The sequence below is a fragment of the Bacillus rossius genome, chromosome 13 (assembly GCF_032445375.1).
Source record: "Bacillus rossius redtenbacheri isolate Brsri chromosome 13, Brsri_v3, whole genome shotgun sequence".
Lineage (NCBI taxonomy): Eukaryota > Metazoa > Arthropoda > Insecta > Phasmatodea > Bacillidae > Bacillus > Bacillus rossius.
Window position 1 is genome coordinate 8199591 of NC_086340.1, and position 26113 is coordinate 8225703.

The 26113-nt window shown below is 38.4% G+C and overlaps 1 protein-coding gene across 2 annotated transcripts in view; it reads left to right on the plus strand.

Moving 5' to 3' along the window:
• Positions 1-10898: 10898 nt before the first annotated feature.
• Positions 10899-26113, plus strand: part of LOC134538197 (putative fatty acyl-CoA reductase CG5065) — a 55703-nt gene continuing 40488 nt past the window's right edge. The window contains exon 1 of one of the 2 annotated variants that reach the window (XM_063379287.1): positions 10899-10967. Coding sequence is in view for 1 of the 2 variants with exons in the window: in XM_063379286.1 (XP_063235356.1) it covers positions 13370-13385 (16 nt within the window). In the remaining variant the exon portion in view is untranslated. Of the gene's footprint in view, positions 13386-26113 lie in introns of both variants that reach the window. The other variant, XM_063379286.1, reaches the window with a different exon arrangement.

Consider the following 26113-nt stretch of genomic DNA (forward strand, 5'->3'; position numbering starts at 1 on the left):
AAATAAATTTTAAACCTCGATTAAACGCAAATTCGAACATTTAAATGCACAGTTACTCCTCGATCGTGGTTGAACACAGTCTCCAAATTTAACCATTTTTTTAAAAAAAGTTTTGATAACCATTTAATAACAAACCACCTCACGATCTAACTTTAAAGCTTCTATACTGGAGATTATGGGCCAAAATTCTGCCGCCTGGTACGAACGGCGGGCTCCAGGGTGCGTATTTCCAAACCCTAGATTGACTCGCCGACGCTTGCCTGAAATGCTCTCTCTCATTGGCCGCACCTCTGCCGGGAGAGGGGAGGTTTGAAGGCTTGGGGTTTTAAAATTCTCAACATTTCAATTTGTTTTTTTAACGTATGAAAATATGGTCACCCAACAGTCGCATTTCTCACTCCAACTATCTCCGTTGCATTTAGTTATCTCAGTCTTGAATTTAGCACAAAAACCTTCGCTGTACACTTGTTTGTTAATAATTTCGGAATTTGCACCATCAGAGCTATTTGAAAGAAATATTTCTTAATTCTATTTCAGAATCTGCGGCAGCACATATCCCACGCCCTCGCCTGTATGTTACATTTACTTTTTTTAAAGCCTGCTCTGGCTGAGCGCCCCTATTGACCAGGGCTTGACTCCTTCTACTTAGGTCCTCCTCACCAATCCGAGCCAACGACCAATCGCACCCTGTTTCAGAAGCCAGTCGGCGGGTCAACCTATGGTTTGGAACAATGCGACCTGGAGAGAATGTGACATTTAGACTTGGTTATGTACCAGTAAATAACGGGAATTCACAAAGTTTCCAATAAAATATGAGTGGTGTCTTAAGAGTCTGATCACATTTTTTAGGTTGGATTTTCCGTTTCTAACTCATTCGTAGATACAACATTTTATGTTTTTATTTTTAGCCCAATTTATTATTTTTAGCAAGAGATATCAGGGCCTTGTTTTTATCATTTATTAATTCTGTTTATTCACAAAGATGGCAAGTTATTAAACAAATACTACACTTAAATGTTTCAAAGTAGCTACTTATTTCACCAGAACAGTATCATATTGACCAATAAGTATATGATGTACAGTATAATAATTTTTAATAAATATGTCAAGGACCGAACGTCTTGGAACAAATTGATCAGCGTTTATTTAAAAATATACCAATATCTTAAAAAAAAATTTGAAACATTTTTTTCTCCAAAATATTTAGTGCCTCTATGTTGGTACAAACAATAAATAATAATAAATTATATTTATTGAAATTTATATATAGTAAAATATTGGATTATTGTGATTTGAATTAAATTTAATCAAAATACAGATTAATTTCATGATTTGTGTTGCATTTCGTTGCTTTTTGGTGTACTAGCTTGCTTTTCGGGATTTATATATTGTGTTGACATCTTTTTATTTATATTTATTTATTTTTATTTATTCAGTTTTTGATCTGTAGATCCCATATGGAGGTAAGGACTGCGGGATATAGAACAAGTCATTTAATACAAATATATACATATGTACAAACATACTGTATAACCACAAAAACTAAATATTACAGAGTACATTTACATTTCAAAAGTAAGAGAGAGAGAGAGAAGAAAAATAAACATGGGTACATAAGAAATGATATAAACTCAAGTCTAAGGCTCAGAGCGAAGAGTTAGTTTACAAAACTCAATATTTTTCTCCTCGTTTTTTGATGGATTTAAATCAGATTTACCAGAGTTTGGTTTTCTTATCTGTTGTTAGATCAAAGAATTCTATTTTGGTGTTATTTTGGTTCGGCACACAATCTTGCCCCTACTCATGCAGTAACATGGACTTAACTAGAAAAAAGGGGGGGGGGGCAATGGGGCCTTTTCCCCGGGTGCCGCATTTTGGAAAAAAAGAAGGGGGGAGGAGGCGCTAAACTGGCAGAGTTCTTTTTATTAAAAATATTTACTTGACTATCGTAGTGTTAGAGTAAAAAATATTGGAGGGCAGATGAACTGGATTATTTGTATTGAAAGATAGATGTCGCAAAATATTAAAAAAAAAAACTGGTATTTTTCGTATCCTGTACAACTTGCGAGGAAATAAAAATTAAATTACTGCAAAGTAAAGCTATTTATTTACCATCTAAGTTGAATACAAAATATTTGAGATTAAGAAATTAATATGTGGTGCCGTTATGAGGTATTTTGGGGGGAGGGGGGGGGAAATTAGCTTGATTGGTTTGGAAAAAAAGGGGGAGGGGGCAACGAGATGAGATCTCGCCCCGGGAGTAAACTAGTCTTGTTACTTTTCTGCCAGGGGGCGCAACTCTTTAGGCGGAAACTCTTTGGGCCACTAAAAACTACACGGTTGAGAAAGGCTAACATCAAAAATTAATTTTTTAATATAAGGAAAACATATAATACATTTATTAAACGTAATAACATTAATAAAAAATATTTTCGAAAATTCTCAGACTTAATGGAATTATTTATACCTAAACGAAGTGGCATATGGATTATAATGGAAAAATAACTTTGGAATAATTTTCGTCAAAGTTAAATTACTTTGGTAGCCATTAAATAAGCATGGCTTCAAACCAAAATGTTATATGTTTTTTTTTTTTTTTTTTCAATAGAAACCGAGGTTATGAATTTCAGCGCTCAGACTTTGCGACTATGCAGTTTTAAATATTTGAAACCAAAAATAAAGCATTTTAACATAGTGTTCCGGTTATTACGTATTGAAATATAAATTATCTTAAACGTTACCTATACGGTCAGCATTCTTAGCAACGAACTACCACAAAACAAAAAATCAATATTGCCAAGATTTACTTTCGAGAAGTTGACGACTTTCAGGTTGTTAGGTTGCCTCTAAATCCCGCACTGTACTCGGATTTCCAAAGAAAATAAGAGCGGTAGTTGTAACATTGAGTTACCACTCTATATGTTTCTTTCTCTATGGTCCCTGCAGCGCAGCACCGCGTGAGTTCAGCACAGAGGAGACGCCAGCAGGCATGAGGTGCTAAAAGCCAATGGGAGCATAAATCAAGGAACATAGTCGCAACTCAATGCTATAACTAACGTTCTTTCTTTCTTTGGAAAGCCAGAACTGTGCGAGTATTCATCGGCAAACATCAACCTAAAAGTCGTTAAAGTTTCGAAAGAAAATGTTGATTAACCTTGATTTTTATTTGCGGTCGTTCGTTGCTGGAATATTCACCATAAAAGTTTCAGGTTATATATTTTCCAATACGGAAAAAACAAAACACCACGTTAAAGTACTTTATCTTTTGTTTCAAAACTTATAAACTGCACATCCGCAAAGTATAAGCGTTGAAAATCATAACCTCAGTTTCAATTTCAATTAAAATACCCACATGCACACGTACACGTGACAGCCATGCTTATTTCATTGCTACCAAAATAATTCCAATTTTCTAAAATAATAAATCAAAAAAAATAAAAAAAAATCAATATATAATATTTTGAAATCTATTCAATTCGCTACTCCGTTAATTCACTAATACATTTCATAAATGTTGAATCAAGAATGTTTGTAAAAAAATTGGTTGTCTGTACAGTCGGTTTACGGACGATAGTGTAACGTGACAACGTCATAACAAAACATTGATGAAATGATTGCATACTTTTATGAAAAAAATGGAATCATTTTTATTGAATTATCACTATTTTGTATGGATACAAAGAAGGAGTGAAATGAAATATACAATTTAATTAATAAATTTATATTTACTTGCACTCATTAATTCAAATATGTTTATTACTTTAACGAAGAGATTGTTTTAACTATAACTTTTATACATGTTTGCTCTTTAACTTCTTCCAATCTGTGTTATTCTGTTAAGGATAGGACGATGATAGGAAAAGTAGGAAACGAATGGGAGTGTTTCAAGGATGATCTCAAGGAAAATGGCTTACCCAACACCAAGATGCAGTCAAAAATAATAAATTTGCGCCACGGACTCTGCAGCAATGCAAGGAGGAACGGGTTAGCAAAGAGCAATGAAAATGTTACATTGAAATGCATGAAAACAGAATTACGCCACGGACTCGGTCGCAATGCTAGGAGGTTCAGGTTAGCAAAGAGCGATATAAAATGAGCGAAAGGGGACAATGTGCGTGACGGGACACTTTTTCGTGCGTGCAGCCGGCGTTCATCGATTTATTAGACGTCACGTCAAATTTTTTTTTTTATTTAAAACATTTTGTTTGAGAAATGTCTATGTTTATAATGTATATTTAAAACTTATATTTTGATGTTGGCATTTCTCAACCGGCGGCCATAGCCCGCCCAGCTGAAGGTTGTCTTGTCCTTGCGTGAGGCAAGCCTTCTTACGCGCCGATTGCCGTGACGGGGACATTAAAGAGCGAGGGGCACTTCGCAATGCAGCTTTCGACATGCCGCGTTCGGATTGTTGACGTTCGCGTCATATAATCTGCAAGCAGTAAACGTGTTTGGAGAGCCCGCCTTGACAGGGGTGTGTTTATTTTTTGTTGGTGAGGCGGGATGATAAAAGTGCGACGCTCGCTGGTGCTTCTAGCGCGGTAACGCCTCAATAAAATTATACGGCGTAGTAATTAAGATGGAGGTGTAGTGCAAGTACCTTTAGTGCTTTCAAGAAACAGTACCGGAGTTTTTCATGCCTGAAGATTATACTGAAAACACCCTTTTCACTCATTTTCATTATTCTAAAAATACATCAAAAATAAATAAATACGTAAACAGAACATTGGAAGGAAAATTTACCATCGAGCATTACTTCAATTCTGTCAATGAATTTCTGCAGGGGTAGGCCTATATACAGAAATTTATTTCAGAATGGGATAAAAAAGTAAAAGAAAATCAAAATTTTTTTTGTATTAAAAAACGTATGTAATCAGGGGATTTTTAACAGTTTCATTATCATCCTCAACATACATTATGTAATGTATTTGTGGTTAGTGATTGCAGGCGTTACAGCACATTTTGCATCACATAACTACTGCCTTCACCGAGATCATAAATCTTTTTTATAACTTTAGTAGGTGTGAAACAAAAGGGGTGGGTAGGGGGAGGAGAGAAGAATATAATTATCCCTCATATCCCCCAACCACACGTCAGCCACTCAATCAGTAACATCAATAACAAATACAAACATGAAATTTAAAATCGTGCTTAATGCATTTATCTCTCTTTTTTTTACACGGTCTCCTGTGGAGTTGTTGGTATGCATATATAATTGTTTGTCAATGTATTATTGTATTTATACATGGCATGAACTGTCCAGTATCTTCCGCAAACCTGTGCACACAAAAGAGATCTAATGGAAGTTATCAAAACTAAACTAAAATTAAAAAATAATAATAACCTGACCTAGATGCTAGAGGTGGGTCGAAAAGTATCAACCTGATACTTTGTCACTGATACGCGCCTGTATCAGGAACGACAATCGAGTACACTTGAAAAGTATCAGAGACTTTAGTATCAGTTCAGAATTCACCTGGAACAACACCACGGCCAATGAGCGCAGTACCCGATCGCAGATGACGGTCACTTGGGCGGAGCTTGTGAAAGGGGAGGGAGCAGGAACGACGAATAAGGGATAAAGAAGGGAAAGAATGTAGGGGAGGAAGCGCAGGGGAAGGCGTTGAAGCCTTGAAGGAGAGGCGCAAAGCGATATTGTTACAAGCAGGGCTGCCACTCATGGGTTTTTCCACCCAGATCTGGGTTTTTCCAATGGTGTTTGGGTTTCTGGGTTTTTAAATAATGAATTCCAACAATTCTAGGTTTTTTATAATTTTAATTATTTTTATACCTAAAACAATAATGAAGGTAGTAGCTACTGTATCTGTTGCAATATCTGTTTGATAAATGCAAACAAGTCTATGTGTTTCACACACAAAAATACATATAAACACAAAACTAGTTTTCAAGAAGCTAAGTCGAATATTAAATTAGACACATTCTTCAAAGAGGCTTGCAGAACACAAAACCAATGCAACAATTAACCTTCAAACCAATCTTGTAGAATCAGACTCTGAATAAAGACTAACGTACATGATGCAGTTTTATAAAAACATTTACCGGTTTAAAGAATGCAGTGATGGTGTTTGTTTTGTCATGTATATATTTGTAGGTTTTTTTATATGTGCTGGTCCAAGAATTACTTATACAGCCATTTTGCTGCAGTGTAATTTTCTTGTATTGGTTGTATTTAACCGTTTTCAGTCTTGTAAGGTAATTAATTGTTTTATATTAAAACCAGTTATGTTTATATTTTTGAATTAGTACGCAAACATTTTCAACGATAGCATTTTAGACGCATCTGGGTTTTTTTACCCATGTGTCTGGTTTTTTTTTTAGGTTATCTAGGTTTTTCATGAATATCAGAGTGGCAGCCCTGGTTACAAGTCGTTTTGTTTATTGTCCTACTTCAAAGTACGCTCAGTGCGCAGTGCGTGCACCGTCTCGTTCAATAATAAAACTAATGAAATTTTAATATTAAAAAGTACATTAATACAAGATATAATATTTATATTTGTGCACCTAACAGCTATGAAAATGCAAATAAATTCTCAGTTGACACTAATAACAGATGTAATCAACATATGGACTTTCTTTTTTCGAAAACAATTAGTAACTAGTGTTTTCATACATTAAAAATTCACGATTTTATCAAAAATAAAAAATAAAAAAACAGATAGGTACATTAGTGAGCATACTATATCAATGTTTACGTTTCAAATGTTTCTTCAGATTAGTCGATGATTTATAACTCAGTTTTTGTTTACACAAATTACAATTAGCAAACTCATTATTTTCCGTGAAAAAATTCCACACAAATGAAGTCTTTTTCGTGCACTTATCCATTCCTTATTTCACTATAAAAATACTAACTACAAAGCATGACAGCCCGCAACATGGTGATACACGGCCAGGACGAACTGCAGTGAATGTTGAACTGATTGATACTGGCTGTATCAGGCGGGCATGAGAGTATCAGAGATAGAGAATTACCAGGCGTGATAAATAATGTATCAGATTCTCCTTCCGGTCGCACGGTCTGCGTACGCGGAGCTTTGTTGCCTCCTGGGACCGTCTGATACAGAAGTATCAGAGACTTGTAACATGGTACAATGCTGTATCAGTATCAGGTTGGGACAGATACCGAAAATTGCTGTAACAACCCACTTCTACTAGATGCACACAAGTGTTCATTGAACTTGTCTCAAATTGTACAGTTCTAAAAAGCAGTACCGAACTTTTTTATCTTCCTGCCACCGTTGTTTCTGTCGGCATTGTTTGTGGATAACGTCACGTGGTTGTCGGTGTTGATAACAATACACACCACGTGACGCTTTGGAAGTGACAGTTGGGAAGTGACGGTTACAGGAATTTATTTCTGGGGAAAGGGCGAGGGGGAGGGGGGGGGTGATTAAACACGTGTATCAAAAAAGAACTTACATTTCTACTTACACTAACATACTGACGTGGCTTCTTACACAGTAACTAGTTACATACTGTCTTCACTTTGTTGAGATTGGGTGGGAAAAGGGGGGGGGGGGGGGGAAGAGAGAAGACTGCGTACGCCCTTCCGAACAAAGCCAACAGCCAGAAGGTAATTTGTCCTGATCCGAAATCTTACCATATAGTCAGCAATCAATTCTCTGCATGTAAATTAACACCCATGCCTTGCCCGGGACTCGCACCCAGGGCCCCTCGCCAGTGTTGCCAGGTCTACCATTCACCAAAGCAGGAGATTGAACCGTGAAAAAACAGTAGAAAGAAGTAGATATCCTAAACATATAGCTTTCCTTTACAATTAATTTAGTAAACCTATTTTTACACACATTTACTTTTAAATTAGTAAAAAAAAACTTGTTTCACACACATTACATATTAAGATACACAAACCACAAGAATTTTTTTTTATTTTCACTGACCTTATAAAAAAGTGATGAAAACAAAAAGTTGTTTGTAGCCTGCTCCTTCTTCAATTACCAAAATGTCCGTCATCATTATTATCATCATCATCATCATCATCATCACTGTCATACATTTGTTTTGAACTCTCTTAATTATTGTACTAGTTACATCAAAAGAAAAGCATTCGGATTTAGAAACTAGTCTCTTGGTGTGTAACAGACCGCATACTGTCTTTGAAGATAGCCTGTTCCTGGTTTTCGTTTTCATCAAATTCACTGCTGAAAACACTCGTTCCGCTGTAGCACTCGAATGGGGTAGACTCAAAAGACTCCAAATAAATTTGGCTAGTAGAGGAAATACCTGGTTGGAGTCTGCGTATGATTTTTTACGGACACTATCCCAGAAATCTTGTACTGTGTCTTTACTGCCACTACTACCACCAATTTCCGTATTACGTAGCAATCGCTATTCTGTATCGAGTTGTTGGATCTCATTTTCTTTTATTAATCTTGGAAACAGGGAAGCCAGTGGAGCAATAGATTGACAAGTTGATATTTTAGTAGGATCTAGCACTTCAAGCATAGTGAAAATAGGATCATTGAAAGGAAAACGATCTGTAATCTGTTTCACAGATTCAATGTAGAAATCTAGGCAACGCAATTTGAGAAGTTTCACATGCTGCTCAGAAAGTTTTTTTTTGACAAAGAAATATTAAATTTTGCCCCAAAATAGACATTTTCCAATGGCAGAAAAACTCTAGGATCTTTATAATCAACTTTATCTACATCTATGGATCTTACAATTTCTGGTTTAACATAGCACTCGAGGAGAGTTTTTAATACAGAAACTACACTCGGCCTCAAATTTTGAATGTGTGGTTGCTCACTCTGCATTTGCTTGTTCAGGATATTGAACATAGGCAAAACAAACTGAAGAAACTCAAGATACAATTTGTTGAAGGGTGATTTTAATTTTTGAAGAATGGCATCTGATGCTAATAACTTATCTTCAAAGGCAGTCTGGGTGAAAAAAAGTACGAGGGCATCATAATGCTCCAAAACCCGAGATACAACTAACTCAAGGGATAACCATCTTGTCTGACTTGGATGCAACAGCTTATGTGGCTTTACATTCACAAAACTTTGAAATTCTTTGAAGGATTCAATACGTTTAGAACTTGAATGAAAATAATTGAAAATATCACGGACCAAATCTTCCGGTTCCCTTGGAAGCTTCGCACAAGCATATGATGAACACAAATGGAATGAGTGGCAAATACACCTCATTATAAAAAGGTCGGGCATGTCGTTTTTCAAAAGAATAGATAATGAATGTCTTTTACCCATCATTACACTAGCGTTATCAGCAGCGAAACCGATTAGGTTTTCTTTGTAAGGAATATTTTCCTTCTCAAATGACTGTACCAAGCTGTTAAGCAAGTTAACAGCATTTGCTTCACTCACAGGAATGAGATCGTAAAATGTGTCAACTACAACCCCTTCTCCAGAATGCACTCGTACGACTACACATAAATGTTTGGTAGAACTTGTGTCAGTTGATTCATCAACAATCACCGAGAATTTATTTTCCCTCAATATATTGCAAAGTAATTCCTTACTTTCCTGCCCTAAAACATGTTTAACAATGGCAGTTGCTTTAGTTCGGCCACACTTGATTTTTTTTTTTTTTTTTTTTTTTGCAATTTCAGAATCAGGGAAAACTGATCTCATAAGGAGTGTCAAGTGACATTATATTAAATGAAATGTTGTGTTCTGCTACAAATGCAGAAAGACGAATTTCAGCTTCTTTGACTTTATTACTTAAATTGGTTGCTTGAGATGCAAATGAAGTTAATGTTTTTTGACCAATAAGTTCCTTTCCACATTGCACATGTTTATCAGACTCTACATGTCTAATTAATGTACCTTTACCTCCAGAAGCAATGCTAATATCACAGTTACATGACTTACAATATGCAAAACCGCATCCTTTCTTGCTAGACTGTAACCAACCCTTAAACAACTCTTCGTTTTCCCACTCACGTTTGTACTTCTGAGAATACTTCACCTTTTTACTCATAACAAATAATTAATAATCAATTCAGCGATATCAAAATCCATTCGTAATAAACAACGGCACACTATGTCCGTGACACCACATCGTCCGAAATTATTACAGGCGACCGCGAGACAATAACAGTAACATAAACTGTTTCACTTCAAAGCACACAAATCTGATGACTGATAAACAGAGTACCGACAGGCGACAGTGACACGACACGATGACGACACAACAGACGGACGAGACGAGTCACGAGTGACGACAGCTTTATCTCAACTTAAAAGGGCGCCTGGGGTAGGGAACTCCCGGAAAACGATACGCTCATGCCACAGCCACACACCACTAACGAGGGGAAAGTCCCTTAGGTAACTATCAGAGATTCGATTTAAATGTATCTCGCAGTAAATCGATATATCGCAGTGTGACACTAAAATTTGAACTGTTGCAGGCTAGAAAACTCAAGAACATAAAAATATACACTTTTTAGTTAAAATTCAAGCCATTTTTGTTAATTTTAATAAAAAAATTGTTGAGGCAGGAAAAAGCAGTAGATTTGCTTGACTTTTCGCTTTTTAGCAGTAGAACAGTAGATTTTTTAAAATGCAGGAGATCTACTGCAAAAACAGTAGACCTGGCAACACTGCCCCTCGCACCGTAAGCCAGTGTGCATCAGACTACGCTACGAAGGTTGGCGAACAAAGAAGTGTCACGTGTCATGAGTTCCTCGGCGAATGTGGGAGCACCAGTGCTGCAATCTGCCGGTGAAATCTGGAACGTCTTCCCCGGGCGAAAGTAACCTAGCGCTTGAAGCGCGTGTGTTTTCTGGAGGGGGTGGGGGCAGGTTAGAAAGGTTATAACCAAAGACTGGAAGAGGGGGGGGGGGGGGGAGAGAGAACATGAAGGTTACTGGAGACGCCGCGGGCAGCGACAGTAGTCAACAAGCGGCAGCCCAGGCGAGAGGTTGCAGTGACGCTACCAAACCAACTCGGCGGGACCACCAGCAGGTACGTGTAAAACTGGATGACTGCCGAGGCCATGTTGGTTACTACTTCATTCGTCTTGTTACTACTGTTGTTTCCGGGCGTACATACAATGCGCAGTAATTCAGGAAGGAAGAAAAAACATTCGTTATGAAAACTGCTCAAGATATCGGAGTGGGGTCTGTTTACGAAAACGCTGCTTTGCTGTAAGATACTTAGCTTTACAATGAAATGCATCTTATGTTTAATCAGAATCACAGGCCAACAATAGTTTTGGTGCTGGGGTATTTGGAGCTGATTTCATATGAATTTGGTGCTCTGAATTAAAATATGGCATTAGTGTTTGTCTAGGAGGTCAAATTGCTAAAATATAACGTTTTAGTGAAATGTATGTTTTACGTTATTTTAGGTTAAATCAGTGAATCAAACCTAAAAATTAAATTTTAATATTCTTGTTTCACCACCCCATTTATAGCTAAAAATCAGTTCAAAATCGTAGGCACCAAAATGTTTTCCCCTTGTTGTAATGCTTGGTGATATCTAATCTTGCTATCCCCCGAGAATCTCTTTCAAGGGGGCGCGATAGGATCCGAAATACGCCATATTGGTTTCAAAAGTTTTATGCTATAACACTTAATTAAATTGTTTTAGTTTTATGTGCCATCCAACTGCTGAAGGCCGTAAACAGAATGACACAAAAATCAAACTTATAAAACGTATAAAATATAAAAAAACAATTAAATAAAACACTTTAAATAAACATACAATTTAAAATATACGTAGTGACAGTACATGTGATTACAGAACAGACGGATAAGCACATAAATGTGAAACAGGTTCAAAGCAACGTTTTTTTTAAGCTCTCACATGTGATAAGAATTCAAATGTATTTTTAAAATTTTACGACAAAAACAAAATAAACTTATTTATTATAACAATTTTTAATGACAAATACAAACTAAAATCATTATTATTAATCATTAAATCGTCATTAAAATTTGGAAATTTGCTTTTTTTTTTTTTTTTTAAGGCAGGGATCTCCCACTAATATATTTACAAACCACAATAAATTGCGTCGTTGACAGTATTATTACAGTTTTAGTTATTTCCAAACCATAATTTAATACTAAACTCCAATAAAATTACAGGGTAAACTATTTATAGCAGCTATGCATCGTTCATTTTAGACATTCCATTAAATTAAATACTATGCTTAAGGATAGGAATTTTTTGTTTAAAAAAAAATCTGTACGCCCATTTAACTGCAACGAGATATTCTCGTTACCGTTACTTCCTTGTGACTGGCGGCCGTCTGCCTTATTTGACCGATCTTTTAGGGCACGTTTGCTTTCGCGCTGAATTACTGCGATTGCTGTTCCAACAGTAGACATACGTCTGAAAGAAACTCGCCCAATCGCGAAACACAGCCGATGCTACTGTGTTTTATCTTTCAGTTACTATCGAAATTTTTTTTCTCGAAAAACGCATGGATCCGTTCTAGCGTAGCCCAATTTTGAATGTAAAATGGTAGAAAATTGTTGCAGCGTAAAAACGGCTTGAAACAAATATAGGAGATAGGAGGGATATCCCCCCTCCCCCAAGGAATTAAAAAAAAAAAACTGCAATCAGTGACTGTAGTAATATATTTTGACCGATACAAGGTGAGCTGTTATTACACCACAATTTCAACTGTACAGCTTACAGCTACTACTGTAGGTCCATACGTCCATGGGTTAGTGTCAAAAGTAAGTAAGTTTTTGAAATGAAACTTCTTTGCTGAGGGGGGGGGGGGGGGGTAACAATTTTCGAGCGTTACGAAAATTCCGATCGCATGAGGGGAAATAACTAGGTATGTGGTGGGGGAACCGGGAGAGGAGTGGAATAGTTAGGTACTGGTAAGGGGGAACCGAATGAGGAGACGGCAGGCAAAGGTAGCCTATAAATGACGCAGCATTCTTGCGCGCTTTTAACACACACAGACCTATCCAACAAGACACGCACCCCCGCCGTCAATTCAAATGATTCTTCACCGGTGTGTAGGGTGCACCTGATTTACTGTGCACTTGGCGAGTTATAGAAACTTCGGTTTCTGGCCTCGCCCACGATTACTGCCCCGGATGGCAATATGATGAAGCGGCGGCGCGCTTTCATGTGCGCGGTTGTTTCTTGGGGGTGGACGCCGCTCTAGTTATCCCCACTCCAGGGCCGTTGGTGCGGGCGGTGATCGCTGGAGCAGCCTTGAGCGGGCTCCACGTGGCGGCGTAAGGCTCAGGTTGAACCGCGCCATGCTGCAGGGATAGGCGGGTCTGCGCCTGACGACACCCCGACTTGCTGGCATCTAGTGAGGGAGTGTTTGGGTAGAGGGCAACACAGCGGCGTTTGAGCTTATTGTTGTGCACCGCGCTACGGGCCATATTCGCAAGAAAATGTGCTTTCTTTCAAGTACGTATTATTTTAATTACTTGTGTAAATCAGTATTGTTAAACAGTGTTATGTGAGTATTGTTTTAGCTGTGTAACTAAATATTTCTGCTGGTTTAAAGCTTTTCACGCTTTAGTTTTACATTGGTAATTATTCGTCACGCATCACGGAGGTGGTTTCCGGGGCAACTGCTGCTCCTTCCTGACGCCCCTGTTCACGTGACATGCTAGCATTGCTCCCACATTCGATACGGGCCCTGGACCCAGGATCGGAGACGGACCCCCTCCCCCCTCCGCCCCTTCCCCAAACCCAGGATCGGAGACGTATAAACCCCCATTCCCCCGGTCTTAATTTTACAGTCACGTGCTTCATTATAATTGTAAGGTTATTTCTTACCTCGCTCTTTTTTAGAATGTTATTTAACCTGAAAATACAGGGTATAAATTATCGTTACGTACTAGTTTTATAAGTCCAAACTAATATTTAGGTATTTATAAAACTAGCTGCAGTACCCGGCGTTGCCCGGGCTAAACACATGGAGCTTAATTTTCTGCGAGTTAAAGCAAACTGGATAGCGCTATATGACAGTGTGTTGGACATAAAGAAACGTCACACAATTACTGTTTGTATGTTTATTGATCTATTTTTTTTTGTTTACCCATGCCGATCGGTTACTTATTATTAATTATTAATGATAAATTATTAAGACCATTAATCGAAATAAAAACTATCCTATCTATCAATTTGGAAAAAAAAAATACACATAAATGCCAATTTTCATCGAAATCGGTTGACTTGGTGAAGAGTTCACTGGAAACGAACATCAGGACACTGGATTTATATATATTAAGAAATTCAATATGTTATTTCTTTTTTCAATTTTGTAAAAAAAAAATTATAATAGTTGAACATTTAAAAAATAAGCAGGGCTGGGCCCGGGGGTCCCTTGTGGGGGGCACGTGTGCTCGCGACAAACACCGAGGGCAGCCCGGCTCGCTCGACCGGTCCGAGGGGTTTTGAAAAGCGCGCCAACGGCCGGACCTGGGCGGTAGTCAGTGGCGGATTCATAGGGGGGGGGGGGGCGCAAGGGGTGCGCCCCCTCCCCCCCCCCCTTGACCAGGGCAGCCCAGCACCAAGCATGGTTCTTGGCCAGGGGAGGGCGCGCACCCGGCCGCCGATGTTATACAATACACATTCATACACTTACCTTTAATATTCGGGCGAGACGTAAATGAAACGGATAGAGCTTGGAAAAAGATCTCTGGCTGCATCCAAGCAACCAAGGTGACGTAACAAGGGAGTGTGTGGAAGAGGTAGACCTGCCCCCCCCCCCCCCTTGAGATTTTTCTGTATCCGCCACTGGCGGTAGTCAGGTGGCTCTCGCTTCCTGCCCCGGGACGCATTCCTCCCTGTCGGCGGGCGCGCCGGCGAAAGTCACTCCTCGCGACCTCTGGGCGGCCGGGCGCGGAACCAGTGCAGATTTTCTCGCGGGGAAGCAGTTGAAACTGCTCCGGTTTTTGAAAAGTGCTTGGAGCAGTGTTTCAGCGACAAATCCACTGAGGGGCGTAGCCAGGGGTGGGGGGGGGGTGGTTAGGGGTCCAACCCCCCCCCCCCCCATAGCACCAAGTCTTTAATTAATTTCTTGTTCATCACTCAAACAAATTTCATATTAATATTAATAAAAAAATTTTACCATTACAGTATTTAAATTTAAGTACCGAAAACTGCTAGAATAGCACTATTTTACACCTTAAAATCCAAAATTTTCCCGGGGGACGACTCCCCCCACCCCCCGCTTTAATACGGTGGAGGGGGGGGGGGGGGTGGCCGCATGCTTCTAAACACCCCCCCATACACAAATCCTGGCTACGCCACTGACTCCACTGATCTCCCAGTAGCGTAGAGGCGGTTGACGAGATCTTGTCGCCGCCTCGTCGGGCGAGGCTCGCTGGTGCTTCTAGCGCAGTGTCTCCTCTGGACTGGAGAGTCGCTTCTGGCTTTGAATATATATACTGTATAGAAGTCGCCAGCCCAGGTTAACATTTCTAATACGGTTTTGAGGTAGTTGGTTAATTCACCGCCGCAATCGCCACCATCCCTAGGGGCATCGACTCGTGGTGGTCCCTAGCGGACAAGTGCCGAACTCTTCAAACACCCCTTCCCCCTCCCGTTGAACGACCTTGAGCTGCAGTGAATGATGGATGAGGGGTGCGGGGAATGACAGCGGGCGACAGGGCTGCGCTCTAACGTGTAAATAACAACTAGGACGATACAGGGCGTTACGGCAGCGCATTGCAGCGGTGAAGTTCCCAAGCTGCTCATCATACGCTTCTAAAAAACGTAGAGTAAATCCTATCCACTCGCGACTTCTATACAGTATGTATATTCAAAGCTTCTGGGAAGGCGGGCAGGCGAGGCGCCGCTGCTGATAGGATCACCGTGTAGCGGAAATGGAGGGGCGGGAGTGTGGAATAGGATCGAGGGAAAGATACTGGACGTGAGAAGAGGAAAGGACTCGAGGAAGAGGCTTCAGAAATTGGGGTGAGTAGGAGGGGGGAGGGGGAACTTCCTTGCCACCTTGACGGAAGCCCAATCGCAAGTGTAACAATCAATCTTGTTATGAGCAATGGATAGAGACCTGCAAAATTCGCGGATTCATTCGGTGATAGGCTAAAATTCAAACACACATACCTCTTAGATAATTTTGCTATTGGCTCACTGTTCATCTGGACGAATCTCAACCAGTTATAAACCCTCAACCAAAGAAGGATAGAATCACAGACAAACCAGCTGAGACGACTTACAAGTCGGCAGCCAATGAACTTGCGTTATTTGCCCGAGTGTACAGGGGTATGTGCAGTCTATCCTGAAGGCCATCGAAACCGCGAATTTTGCAGGTCTCTAGTAATGGACTTGGTCAGAGACAGGGCCCAAGACGTCCTCCGCATTCCTTCGACGAGGTTGTTTCGAAAGTTCAGCAGTCACCGGGGGGCTGGATGGCAACACTGCGGTGACCGGGAGAGGGGAGAACAACCGGTTGTTACTAGTCGCGTCTACTGGCAGCGCTTCCTACGAGGACACGCCTCCGTTCACACGAGAGCGCGCGTCTACGTACTTTCATTGTATGTGCTCCCGTTCACACGAGAGAGCGCGTCTACGTACTTTCATTCTATGTGCTCGCCCCGGTCCAGTCCGAAAAAAAAAAAATTGCAAAGATTTTATTATAAGTGTATTTGACAGTATTCCACCCCAAATATTCATAGGCAAGGTAGGTGCACTGATTTTTTTTTGACGTGACAACGTCTAATAAATCGATGAACGCCGGCTGCACGCACGAAAAAGTATCTCGTTACGCACATTGTCCCGTTACGCTGTGTCCCGTTACGCTCATTATACGCTTGCGCCGCATCTATCTCTCTTCCACTCGATTGGAACAACCATCGATTCGACTTTTTCGAGGCACATTAAACTTGAAACACTCCCATTCGTTTCCTACTTTTCCTATCATCGTCCTATCCTTAACAGAATAACACAGATTGGAAGAAGTTAAATAGCAAACATGTATAAAAAAGTTATGGTTAAAATAATCTCTTCGTTAAAGTAATAGACATATTTGAATTAATGAGCGCAAATAAAAGTAAATTTATCAATTTAATTATAGATTTCATTTCACTCCTTCTTTGTATCCATACAAAATAGTGATAATTCAATAAAAATGATTCAATTTTATTCATAAAAGTATGCAATCATTTCATGAATGATTTTTTATGACGTTGTCACATTAAACTATCGTCCGTAAACCGACTTTACAGACAACCAATTTTTTTTTTTTAATGGAACAGAAATACTCATGTAAAATTGTAAGTTAGTACATTTACTTACATGAAAGTAGCTGTATCGCTAAATAATAGTTTTCGTAATACTGGGTTCGAATAATTACCCGGGCAGTTATGCTTTGTGTTGCACCAGTACATACAGTAGTTAAAAGTTATTTGTAAACCGTTCCCTGAATAGTTTTTCAGTATTAACTGCACATATTAATAAGTATGGTAAAACAAAATTAAGTCAAATTGTTGAATATACGACTATCTTTTCCGTGGTTTAAAAAAATGCTCCAATGAAACATCAAATAAAATATAAAATTATGCACCAATTTTTATATTTAATACTCAGTATTGTCTCTAAAAAAACGTATTTCATAATATATATGCAAAAAACAGCCATAGCCATGGCTCATACAAAGATACAATATTTTTCTCGTAGCATTTACAAACTATTTCTTGGAAACAGGTTTCTGAAGGAATCTTTTGTAAAAGTACAAAAATTATGTTTCACTGTGTGAACGGATCTTTGTTGACTGTGTTGACTTGTGAAGTTGATAATTCAATACAAAAATACGAGTTTTTTTTTCAACCTTCAATGGGCTATATAAAAGAGACAAATTTACATAAAATCATTTTACAATCAAAAGTTCAGCAGGGTCTTACTTATATTTCTACGTAATCGCCAAAACGATCAAGGCATTTGTCATATAGTAACACAAGCTGCTTGATGCCTTCTTCTAGGGGAAGCCTTCTTTTCACAGACGAGAGAGCCAAACGCGCGATCGTGCATCTTCATGTTTTTTTTTTGTTCATTGTAAATGAATATGGCGGTGTTGATAAAATGATACTAATGGTCAATTAGGTTAGGTTAGCTACATTATAAATACTTTAAAACATTGTGGACGGTTGATTTGGTTAGGATAGCTACATTAAAAATACGGAAGAAAAAAACATGAACTTCGGGTTTTGGGCTCTCTCGTCTGTGAAAAGAAGGATTCCCTTCTTCGTAGAAGCTTTGAATATATATACTGTATAGAAGTCGCCAGCTCATTTTAAAATTTCTAATACGGTTTGAGGTAGTTGGTTAATTCACCGCCGCAATCGCCACCATCTCTAGGGCATCGACTTGTGGTGGTCCCTAGCGGACAAGTGTCGAACTCTTCAAACACCCCTTCCCCCTCCCGTTGAACGACCTTGAGCTGCAGTGAATGTTGGGTGGGGGGTGCGGGGGAATGACAGCGGGCGACAGTGCTGCGCTCTAACGTGTAAATAACAACCTAAGACGATACAGGGCGTTACGGCAGCGCACTGCAGCGGTGAAGTTCCCAAGCTGCTCATCATACGCTCCTGAAAAAACGTAGAGTAAATCCTATCCACTCGCGATTTCTATACAGTAAATATATTCAAAGGAAGAAGTCAGCGGCCAGTGAATAGAGGTACAGGGCCAGCGCCTGTGCCTTCCTCTCCCTCACGACGCCGCTGTGAGGCGGGTGCACGCAGAGCAGACAACTTTCCCCGCTCGCTTCCGGTCCGTCCCCGCGCTCCCCCTCTCCCTAGAGCGTAGCCGCCGCAGAGTCGTCCATCTCCCGACCGCGGCCATGTCCATTCGTAACTTAGAAACACACAACTTAGAATTCTCAAAAAAAAAATAAAAAATTGGTTGTCTGTAAAGTCAGTTTACGGACGATAGTTTAACGTGACAACGTCATAACAAAACATTGATGAAATGATTGCATACTATTATGAATAAAATTGAATCATTTTTATTTTAGTTATAAAAGAATAAATACTTTAAATTATACTAGTTATCAGATTTTTAAAATGCAAGAATAATTAACCTTTATTGCCGAAATTGTTGTTGTAATAAGCAATGAAAACCACATTAACTTTTCACTTCACTTCATAAACAGTCGACGAAACAGTTCACGTGTAGATGACTTGTAATTAATTTTAAAAGCTGGCGTTTAGTAATAAAGTTTAAATATAATAATGAACAAGTTTTCATATAAATAAATCTGTATCAAATATCTATCATAAATTATATGAATCACCATAATTTTTTAGTCAATTGCAACCTATTATTACTGCACTCGCCGACAGCGTAACGGAACACAGCGTAACGGAACAATGAGCGTAACGGGACACAGCGTAACGGAACAATGTGCGTAACGGGACACTTTTTCGTGCGTGCAGCCGCCGTTCATCGATTTATTAGACGTTGTCATGTCAAAAAAATTGTATGTATCGTGTAGTTTATTGCGTGATGCCGGACGCTCCTGTTAGTAGGCAGGTGAACCGGGAACTGAAGTGTCGCAATGCACGGCGGTGCTAGTCCAGAGTTCCTGTCCTACTTTCCACGTCCCGTTTCCGCTCGGTCACGAGACTCTGCGTCCGAAGGGCGACGGCTGGACGTCCGCCAGGAAGGAGTCCCAGAGGTCGATGCCCTGTCCCTCTCTTTGTCTCACTTTCCCAACACCTCCAGGTGCGCTGCTAGGAACCACGGCAAGTCCTCGGACGTCCCAACGGAGTATTTAGCTCAAATAAACGAAATTTCTTTGAAAGATTTGTGCAATGGGAGTGCGTGACTTGATATAAGCTTTTGGACATACGCCATTGCTAAGCACGTGTATGTCTGTATAAGAAAACTACAAAAAAACACAAAAGACAAAAACACAAATTAAGCAAAAAATTGCTGTTAACAGGATATAAACACCACATGATATTCCATAACAGGAATATGGTCAACAAACAAAGAAAAACAAAGAAAAATGGACTGACAGAACGAAAAAAAAAAAACCACAAATGATGACAGCACAAAAATAATGAACCCAAAAAAAAAATTCAGCACAACAGTTGAAACGAGACAAAAACACGACAAAACGAAAAGACGAAACAAACACAATAGATTACAGAAACAGAAGAGAACGAAAAAAAAAAACCACGAATGATGACAGCACAAAAATATTGAACCCAAAAAAATTCAGCACAACAGTTGAAACGAGACAAAAACACTACAAAACGAAAATACGAATAGTTCTTCGCAATTTTCAAATAACCGAATCTTCGTACAAACCACGCCGTATTTCCACTGCAGATTTGTATGTTTCGTTTCAAACAAAAGTGAAATACACACATTTACAAAGTAAGTGTGTTCTTACTGCCAGACAACAAGTTTTTTCTTTCACCTTTTTGTTGACGTGACAACGTCTAATAAATCGATGAACGCCGGCTGCACGCACGAAAAAGTGTTCCGTTACGCACATTGTCCCGTTACGCTGTGTCCCGTTACGCTCATTGTGCGCTTGCGCCGTATCTATCTCTCTTCCACTCGATTGGAACAACCATCGATTTGACTTTTTCGAGGCACATTAAACTTCAAACACTCCCATTCGTTTCCTACTTTTCCTATCATCGTCCTATCCTTAACAGAATAACACAGATTGGAAGAAGTTAAATAAAAAACATGTATAAAATTTATAGTCAAAATAATCTGTTCGTTAAATTAATAAACATATTTGAATTAATGAGTGCAAATAAAAGTAAATGTATCTATTAGATTGTAGATTTCATTTCACTCCTTCTTTGTATCCATTCAAAATAGTGATAATTCAATAAAAATGATTCAATTTTATTCATAATAGTATGCAATCATTTCATCAAAGTTTTGTTATGACCTCACGTTAAATTATCGTCCGTAAACCGACTTTACAGTATTACAGACAACCAATTTTTTTATATACAAAGAATATTCTCTTGGATTCACGTTAGAAGCAAGTGAACTAAGTGAACTCTGTGTCGGCAAATTTACGAAAATCTCTGGATATTTTGTAGCCAGCGTACTTCGTGAATAGTTGGTGAAAAGTTTCAACCGTGTGTGTTTTGTCATGATAAAGTCGGAGGATTGTGACGTCACCGGAAACATCGCTGGTGCAGCCATGTTTGTGTGACAAGTGGGATGACTTGAGTTGCCATCGAATGTCGTGCATTTAGGACTGGTTCTAAAATATGTTGGAATCAGCCAGTCGGAATTGTGTCCAGGGAAAAACTGAATTGTAGTTTGTTTTCGTCACAAGGAACCTTTAAAATGATGTAGAACTGATGGGAAAAATATCATGAAGGTGAACTAACTAAAATAATGTTAATATGAATGCATGTGTAAAATACTTTTATATAGGTATTAAAAGAGACTTATGTATCCAAAACGTTTAAAAACCACAGAAAATTGATTTCATTATGTAACGAATATGAATGTAATTTGAATTTACACAAGTTTTTAAATTTATGGAAGCAAAAATATCGTAAAAAGTAAAAAATGTCCATTCAACAATCTGATGAATTGTTTAATTTCAAAATTTGATTAAAATGGAAGAGTTTGAGCTAGCTTAATTCAGAACTAATATGTTATAGAGTTAGAATATTTAAAACTCGTAGAGGTTATCTTTTCCAATTTATTTGATGAAGAAAATCGGGAGTTATATTCCTTTAAAATATTTCCCTTCCAACTCCGTAGTAAAAAATTGTTGGAGACGAGAATTTGATAAAGTAACAGCAGGGTCTTTAGGGGATTGGAGCACCAGCACAATAGTCAATCAAAAGTATATATTTGTTAATGATCCAGCTTTTGGAGAAGATTTGAAATATTCCTGTGTATAATTTAATTTTTTTATGGTTTAAAAACGAAGTTATTCTTATTTTTCTGGAATTATTCGTATTCAATGTTAATTCAGAAACTATAAATAATTCAGTGGTAGAACTTTCGTAGTATAAATCTTCAGACACAATATAAATGATTAAAACCATAATTTTGTATATAATCATTATTTATTTAATGCATTCACAATCTTAATTTTAATAAATGAGCTGTTACGAAATAATAATAATTATATGGCATATTCATTTGCCAAGTTTCATTTGTAATTTAAACGTGTTCCTATCTATCGTTTGAAGGATTGACTTTAAAATATTCTTTAGTTTATTGCAATCGGACCTCAAGGTACAAAAGTAGCATCTGAAATTTCAGGGGCGTGTATTTTCGGATACAAAAAGTTACCAATCGCGCTGGACAGTAGGGACAACTTTCAAAAGTTCCCGACTTTTTGCAACCAGTGCTTTCTCTCGAATCCGCCTTTCGCTAGCCTTCTGTTGTGGATGAAGTGGAGACGGGAGATTAAAGATATTTCCCGGGAAACCTAGTTGAAGGTCAATGCACTCATTTTCAGTAGGCTAGAGAACGCGTTTTGTGTAGCACCGTGTAAAATTGACTGGTTCTCCTATTCTAGTACTTAGCACGGTGATTTGTTTAGTTCCTGTGTGACAGAGTGAGATTTATTACCAGGAATATAAATTGCCGAAGAAACCTCCACCCAACAGAGAACGCAAAATATTAAAACGATCGAAATCCGAGAGCTTTTAGAATAAAGAATACGGAACGATAAGAAGTAATTTAATTTTACTACGGCATTTATATCATTTATTTTGCTGAGTTACGTACATACGACGAGACAACAAAAATACGCACAAATGTGTAAACAAGCTGGTTACGTCAACGCGTGAACCATTAATAAACAATAATACTTAACGTGTATAATTATAATATAATTGCGTTTGCAACCATTTTCATGACAGGCAACAACGTTATCAAGATGAGTAATGAACAATAGATAAGCGGACATTGTAGCTTCATAGTCTCACACAAAATCATTTTACGTTAATGCAGTTCTAAGATGTTTTGAACATTATTTAATATATGTTGGTGACCTTTACAAAGTATCAGCCTCGCCTTCATTCACATACAATATTCATGAGTTCATTTAGATGATATTTCATGTTTTCTTTTTAGCACTAACATAACGTTCGTTTCTAATGTTGGTAGAGAGGATTGGAAAAACTACCCGGTACAGTGACCCTTAGGGTAGACCCCACAATCCTCTACGTTCTCGGAAAAATGTCATCTGCTCATTGGCTACTTGACTTGGCGAGAACTGCCTGTGATTCGTCGTCGATTTTGTTGAGGGGTTTTCAGTGATTCAGAGTCTATCCTTATAGACTGTGGCCGAATCGCAGAAGCAATACAAAGGTTAAAGGCTTGAATTCATCGCGAATATCATATGTTTACTTCAAGAATGTGTATACTACCTTGCTTTGAACCTCCTCGTAATTTGAAGCAAAGGGAAGGGTGGGAAAAGTAGTAATGCAAAATAAAAAATTAGCGTAAAGACCAGTTAGCTTTATTGGTGTTTTCCTCTAAGTCTTAACATCTCTCAAATCAACAAAATGGAAGCACTTCTTGAAATCATTGTGATTTACTTCCAAGCCAAAAAAAAACTAACTAACTAAAATTACCAAATGCAAATGTGCTATTAAATAACTCAGATAATTTGTCATTAAAACAGGGAACTCAAAAAAGCACTTGGCATATACAGGTCATTTTTCTGTGTCACTGTGCAACACACATAATACTCTGGACAGTTTAATCATACCCCTCAACAATCATTATTTGCAAGGAATTGATATATATGCTAACAAAATTTATTTTCAAGCACCAAGCCACTGTACCGCATATATAAATATAAATATACATTAAATTAAATATGGATTAAAATATAATATTAAAATGAATAAGAACACTCAAATGTGAGCCCTTGGAAACCAGAGAAGGTGAAGGAAAATAGTCGTAATTCCCTCAGTAAGCTCAGTATCAAATCATTAAAAGCTGTTTTAATTTTTCAAAAATTAAATAAAAATTTTGTGTGAACCAATTTTCGATGCAACCAACCATTACTGCAAAGCGTGAACAGTAGGGGTTGAAGGGGGAGGGAGGGAAAAAATATTGGAAGGAGAAAGAACAAGCCTGGCTGGAAAACGGAACAGCCTCTTTCACCATGAATTCAATGCCACAATAGCACTCGGCTTCTACATTTTAAATTTCAGAACTTGATAAATACTCAAAACAATTAAAGTTAACAAAAGACAAAAAACATTTCTCGCGCGTCTGGAAATGTGTCGCAGCTACTTAAATTTTTGAAAGCTTGCGACGTTTCATTTATAGTTCTTTTGGAACTGTATTGTTGGCAACTGGACGGTGAGGTAGGAGTCAAGGAAGTCTGCCGCTTTGGAGGAACTGCTGAGGTTCCGAGAAGGAAGGACATTGGAATGTGAGAGAGGGGAGGAGGAAAGCGGGGTTATCGCTGTTTGTTTTTCTTCAAACACGAAAAAACTGTAAGAGTGTGTGTGTGAGAGAGATAGAGAGAAAGGAGATATTTTTTTAAAGACCTTTCAAAAAGATCCCCGCTCCCCAGAGCTTCAACCTTCTACAACCTCCTTTCTCGGGAGCTCTCTCGCCACTAACTTATATCCCGCTAGCTTATGTACATGCACATGATTATGTACATGTACACGCCAGCTGATCTTACATTAGAAAAATAAACAAGCAATTATGAAACACTTAAGCTAACACTTGATAAAGTAGGCCAAATTGGTCGATTTTATTGTGTTTTTGACCTGCGCCAATCCCCTTAAAAATGGAGTGGATGGGGAAAACGTAGCCGGGTTACTACTATAAAAATATATTACACGAAGGCGAAAGTCGTGGGTTAGATCCAAGAACCACGGTGCTACTCAAACTGGCGAGAACTTGGTTGGTAGTCAGTGGTTCGTAGTCTCTCTCCCTGGTTTAATTCAGTTACGAAAGTTCCCGTCTGTGTTTTGCCGTACGAGGTAAAGCCACAGCAAACACACCAATCTTATATTCGTACGCGTGTAAGTGTGAGTGGACACATCTTTTTCTGCAGGCGTAAGGTGGATCTGGATATTTATTTTATTTATTAACCTTTTTACAGATTTTCAATTAAGACAATAGGTAATGCTTGAGTACGCTCTCCAACAGATGGCAATAATTATAATTTTATATAAAAACAATTGCACTGAGCTCTTTGTAGGTGAGTTTAACGCACACACAGAGATGAAACTTTTCACGCAGCCGTTTTGGTATCATACTCGGCACTTGGCTGCCTATCCATTTAATTGTTCTGCATCTCCTGGCCTGCGCCAAATTGGCTACGTATATAATCATAATCGATGTGGCATCACCTCTGGTTAGTGGACCTGCGAACTCGCAAGTGTTTTCTCCTGTTAACTTGGTTTGTTCAAGGGCGTGAATTTAATGAATGTTCTCACAAACGTTCGCATTTTTCTGGAATGGTAGTTCTTAAATAATTGTACAGAACTAGAGGTAATATTACGCAAAAAAAAATTACACCCTTCGTTAATGGACCATGCAAGTAATAAACACCAAGATCATAACTTTACAAGTGAAAAACTCTATTAACCCAAAACTGAAACGGGCGGGATTTGGTTAAAACGCACTTTGGCACCTTTTTGCACTAACGGAATGCAGGGTCGTAGCCAAGATTTTATGAAAGAGGGAGTCCTGTTTATCCACTATATAATAAATTTTTATGAGTAAATTTTCTTAATAAATGAATCCCGGGGAATAGTGGACTTTTAGAACTGGAACGTTTACACACAGAAATTCAGGCAACGATTTAACTTGGGTAAAGAAAAACTGATCATTTTATATTTTGGTTTTTTATTTCACTGTTTTAATACTTTACTCTCAAGTAAATTATTTGAATAATTCGTTCAAACAAGTCATAAGTACACACACACACACACACACACACACACATGTTATTAAATATCTGAAACACTCATGTCAAGTGTTTGTAAAATAAAAGCTTAAAAAAAAAACACGTGTGCAAACCGGAATTAAATACGGACTACTGGGGAACACAATTCATGCCGCATTTGTGTGGGTGAGGCATATCTAGCTATAATGGGGAGGATATATAGATTGTTTGCTATCCTCTAAAGATAAAAAAAAAAAATTCCTTCCAATATATCTCTGTAACCATATGTAACTAGGTT